The 3,044-nt window shown below is 35.7% G+C and overlaps 1 protein-coding gene across 1 annotated transcript in view; it reads right to left on the bottom strand.

The window, feature by feature from the left end:
- LOC103144971 (claudin-4-like) overlaps positions 1-784 on the bottom strand; it is a 1,898-nt gene extending 1,114 nt beyond the window's left edge. The window contains exon 1 of the mRNA XM_007562168.2: positions 656-784. Coding sequence (XP_007562230.1) covers positions 656-784 — 129 coding nt within the window. The remainder of the gene's footprint in view (positions 1-655) is intronic.
- Positions 785-3,044: the final 2,260 nt, after the last annotated feature.

Genomic DNA, 3,044 nt, shown 5'->3' with positions numbered 1-3,044 from the left:
TAGCATAAAGTATTTACAAACCCTGGTGTCGTCTGCCCAGTTTTTACCAAATTAACTCCCTTGTCTACCCGTCTATTGGACACCAGTCAAATCCATCAAGCCTTTAAATTGCATGGCCGTTTGGACCTGGAGCTGTCTTGCTGCAGCTGGCTTCACCCTACATTCAGTGGTGAATGACGATGTCAGGAAACTAATTAATTAATTTCAATATTTGGGTCAAATGGAGGCAGACCTCTGGTTGTATTGTAAAAAGACAACTTTACAAATTGCATATGTTCATATTTATCACTAATCAGAAGCTACTAAGGCGATATCATTGCCCATGTTGGGAATCGGTTGTGTGTGTGTTTGGTTGTGTGAGTTTTCCTGTCCTTTAAGGGTCTCTGCTGGAGAAGTCCAGGAAATGGCTGCTGCCAGCGCACATGCAGGCAATTTCTTTTGTTTGGCATAAGCAGCATATTGATAACAACTGAATGTAACACAATTACTTGATTCTGCACTATGTGCTGGGAAAATGCATAATACATTTAAACCAAACATGTGTACAATAATAGCTGACTAATAAAACATAAAAGCCAACTAAACACAACTATAATTGTCAATGTCAGTCATAAAATGTATTTCATGTTCTCTTATTAAAACAATACATGGTTACCATTGAAGCCATGTGTTCATGCTCGTTGACCCCCACTGTCCACTGAGGGAGGGTGCAACACCTGATGGCCCCGATCAGTCCGACGGCCCCAAGAGCCAAACAAACCATCTGAACTGCTGATGGTCTCATTCTGCAAAAGATAAAAACAGGAAACAAATGGATAAACTAGATGCTCAGTGTGCTAACAGACATCCATCCGTTGTCTTCCTCTTATCACAGTGAAAAAGGTGAAGGAAAGAAATCAAACACACAACTTAAGCAACTAGGCAGAGTGTAAATAAACAAGAAAATAATCGAAATACAAACACTAATAGCAGTAAAATATCTTCAGGTTCTGGGTGATCACTACAACGTCTAGATCATGTGTAAATATTTCATTTATTCCTAAGGTATAAGTGTCAACCTCATTAATAACGGATTGGGCCTTGTGGATCACTCAAGTAAGGACAGTACGACTTCAACATAGTTTTTAACTCAAGTAAAAGTAAAAAAGTAGCAGCCAAAAAATATGAGTAAAACGTATTTGGTAAAAAGTCTAGTCAAGTACTGAGTAACTGATCAAATGATCAATCATTTAATATTTAAAAATTATATAATCAAATGGACCAAAAATATAAAATTAATTGGAATCTTTGGTATATTATGGATAAAAATAAGAATAATTCATTTAAGTAACAAAACAATAAACAAAATAAATTTTTCCAAATCCGTTTCTTTCAATAAAAAACTGCAGGTGTGTGTCTGGTGAATTTTTGGTTCAAATATGTTTGTTTTTCATTCAGTGGGTAGAAAATCCAGAATTTTACTCAAGTAAGAGTAGAAATACTTCATAATGAAGTTACTGAAGTAAAAGTAAAAAGTACCGTGTAAGAAAAAAACTCCTAAAACTACAAGTATTTGAGTAGATTCAGCTTTTTACTTACTGAAGAGTAAGTAGTAAGTAACTATTATTGTAATTTAAAAAATGGATTTATCTGAAATTGTTCTTTTTGTCTTCAAAGATTGTCTCTTCAGACAATAAAGTTGATCTAATCTAAACATCAAACCAACAACAAAATATAAAAACTATTCTAATTTATTCAATATGGCTGTAAGTGGAGCAGAACGATTATGTGGGTTGCACTATCCAAAATTTGCCAAAGCACAAAAACTTTCAATCATCCTTTAACACAGAGATACTGACACTACAGAAATTACTAAGTGTAATTTCAGGTATAAAAATATTTCATTGCAGGCACTAAAATCAAATTTGATGCCACTCACCCCAACCGTTACCTCCATCCTTCAAATAAATCCTCAGCACTTAAAAGTATTAAATATTAAAGAAAAAAATGTTAAAGTTCCATAAGATTCATTTTCTCATCATGATGGATTTCTGATAACTTGGATGGAATCATGCAAGTATTTGTTCTGTAATGTTAACATCGGTTATTTTTTATAATTCTTAAAAGTAAGTAAAGATGAAAAATGCTTACTTTTTTAAAAAGATGTACTCAGATCAGGTGCTGGATGTTCTTCTGTTAATTCTGACCTGAAACAAGATGGATCATAAAATGTGAAATGGTGCCAAATATATGTGGTTCTGACTTCACAGTGGAAAAAGGAAGTTTACAGCGATCTGTGCTTTAATATGTCTACTGTGGTTTTATGTTATTAGTAAACTGAGAGTGTGTATCTCACATCCTGTATCTTAGTGGTTTGATACATGATATAAACTTCTTAGTTTGATGAATTTAAGGTGGAAAGTGTTGAATTTTTCTACGTTACAAAACTCGATGAGCCTCACAAACTGAATATGAATAATTATATTTGTCAAGATCTTTTTTATCATTAAATGGCAGCTTCCTACAAACATTACTGCCCATTTGCTCATGTAGACGCAGAAAAAAAGCATAGTCTCAGCTGACTTTATGGGGGTTTTTTATGCCAGACCAGCCTACAGTTGTGGAATATTTTACACTTGAAGTAGCAAGATGAAAGATGGAGAGCACCTGCCCACCCTGAAACATCATCACCACCAAAGGCTCATCTGGTAACAACAGTAGCCATTTCTGCTCTGCATGAACTGACTTTTATCAGAGATGAGCACTGAGGCTCACTGGTTCCTTTTTGAAAGTAAGTGCTCCGTGACCCGTTGAAGATGCTGAAGAATGTGCCTGGTCTGAAGTCGGGTATCTCTGCAGCAGATCACACTGATGTCTTGAAAGATTTGACGTGACACTTTAGTAACTCTCACCTCCCTTAAATGTGCCAGGAGTTGAGTGGTTATTGTCTTGATCAGCAGTTAAATGATTAACTTATCAGAAAACCACTAGCATCGCTCTTAGCCAATAAGCTGCTGCCAAATGGCGCAATGTCCCGCCCACCACCTCCGTCGCTCCTTCTTGTT

The sequence above is a fragment of the Poecilia formosa genome, unplaced genomic scaffold (genome assembly GCF_000485575.1).
Source record: "Poecilia formosa unplaced genomic scaffold, Poecilia_formosa-5.1.2 Scaffold134, whole genome shotgun sequence".
NCBI lineage: Eukaryota > Metazoa > Chordata > Actinopteri > Cyprinodontiformes > Poeciliidae > Poecilia > Poecilia formosa.
This window is presented reverse-complemented; position numbering and strand designations above follow the sequence as displayed.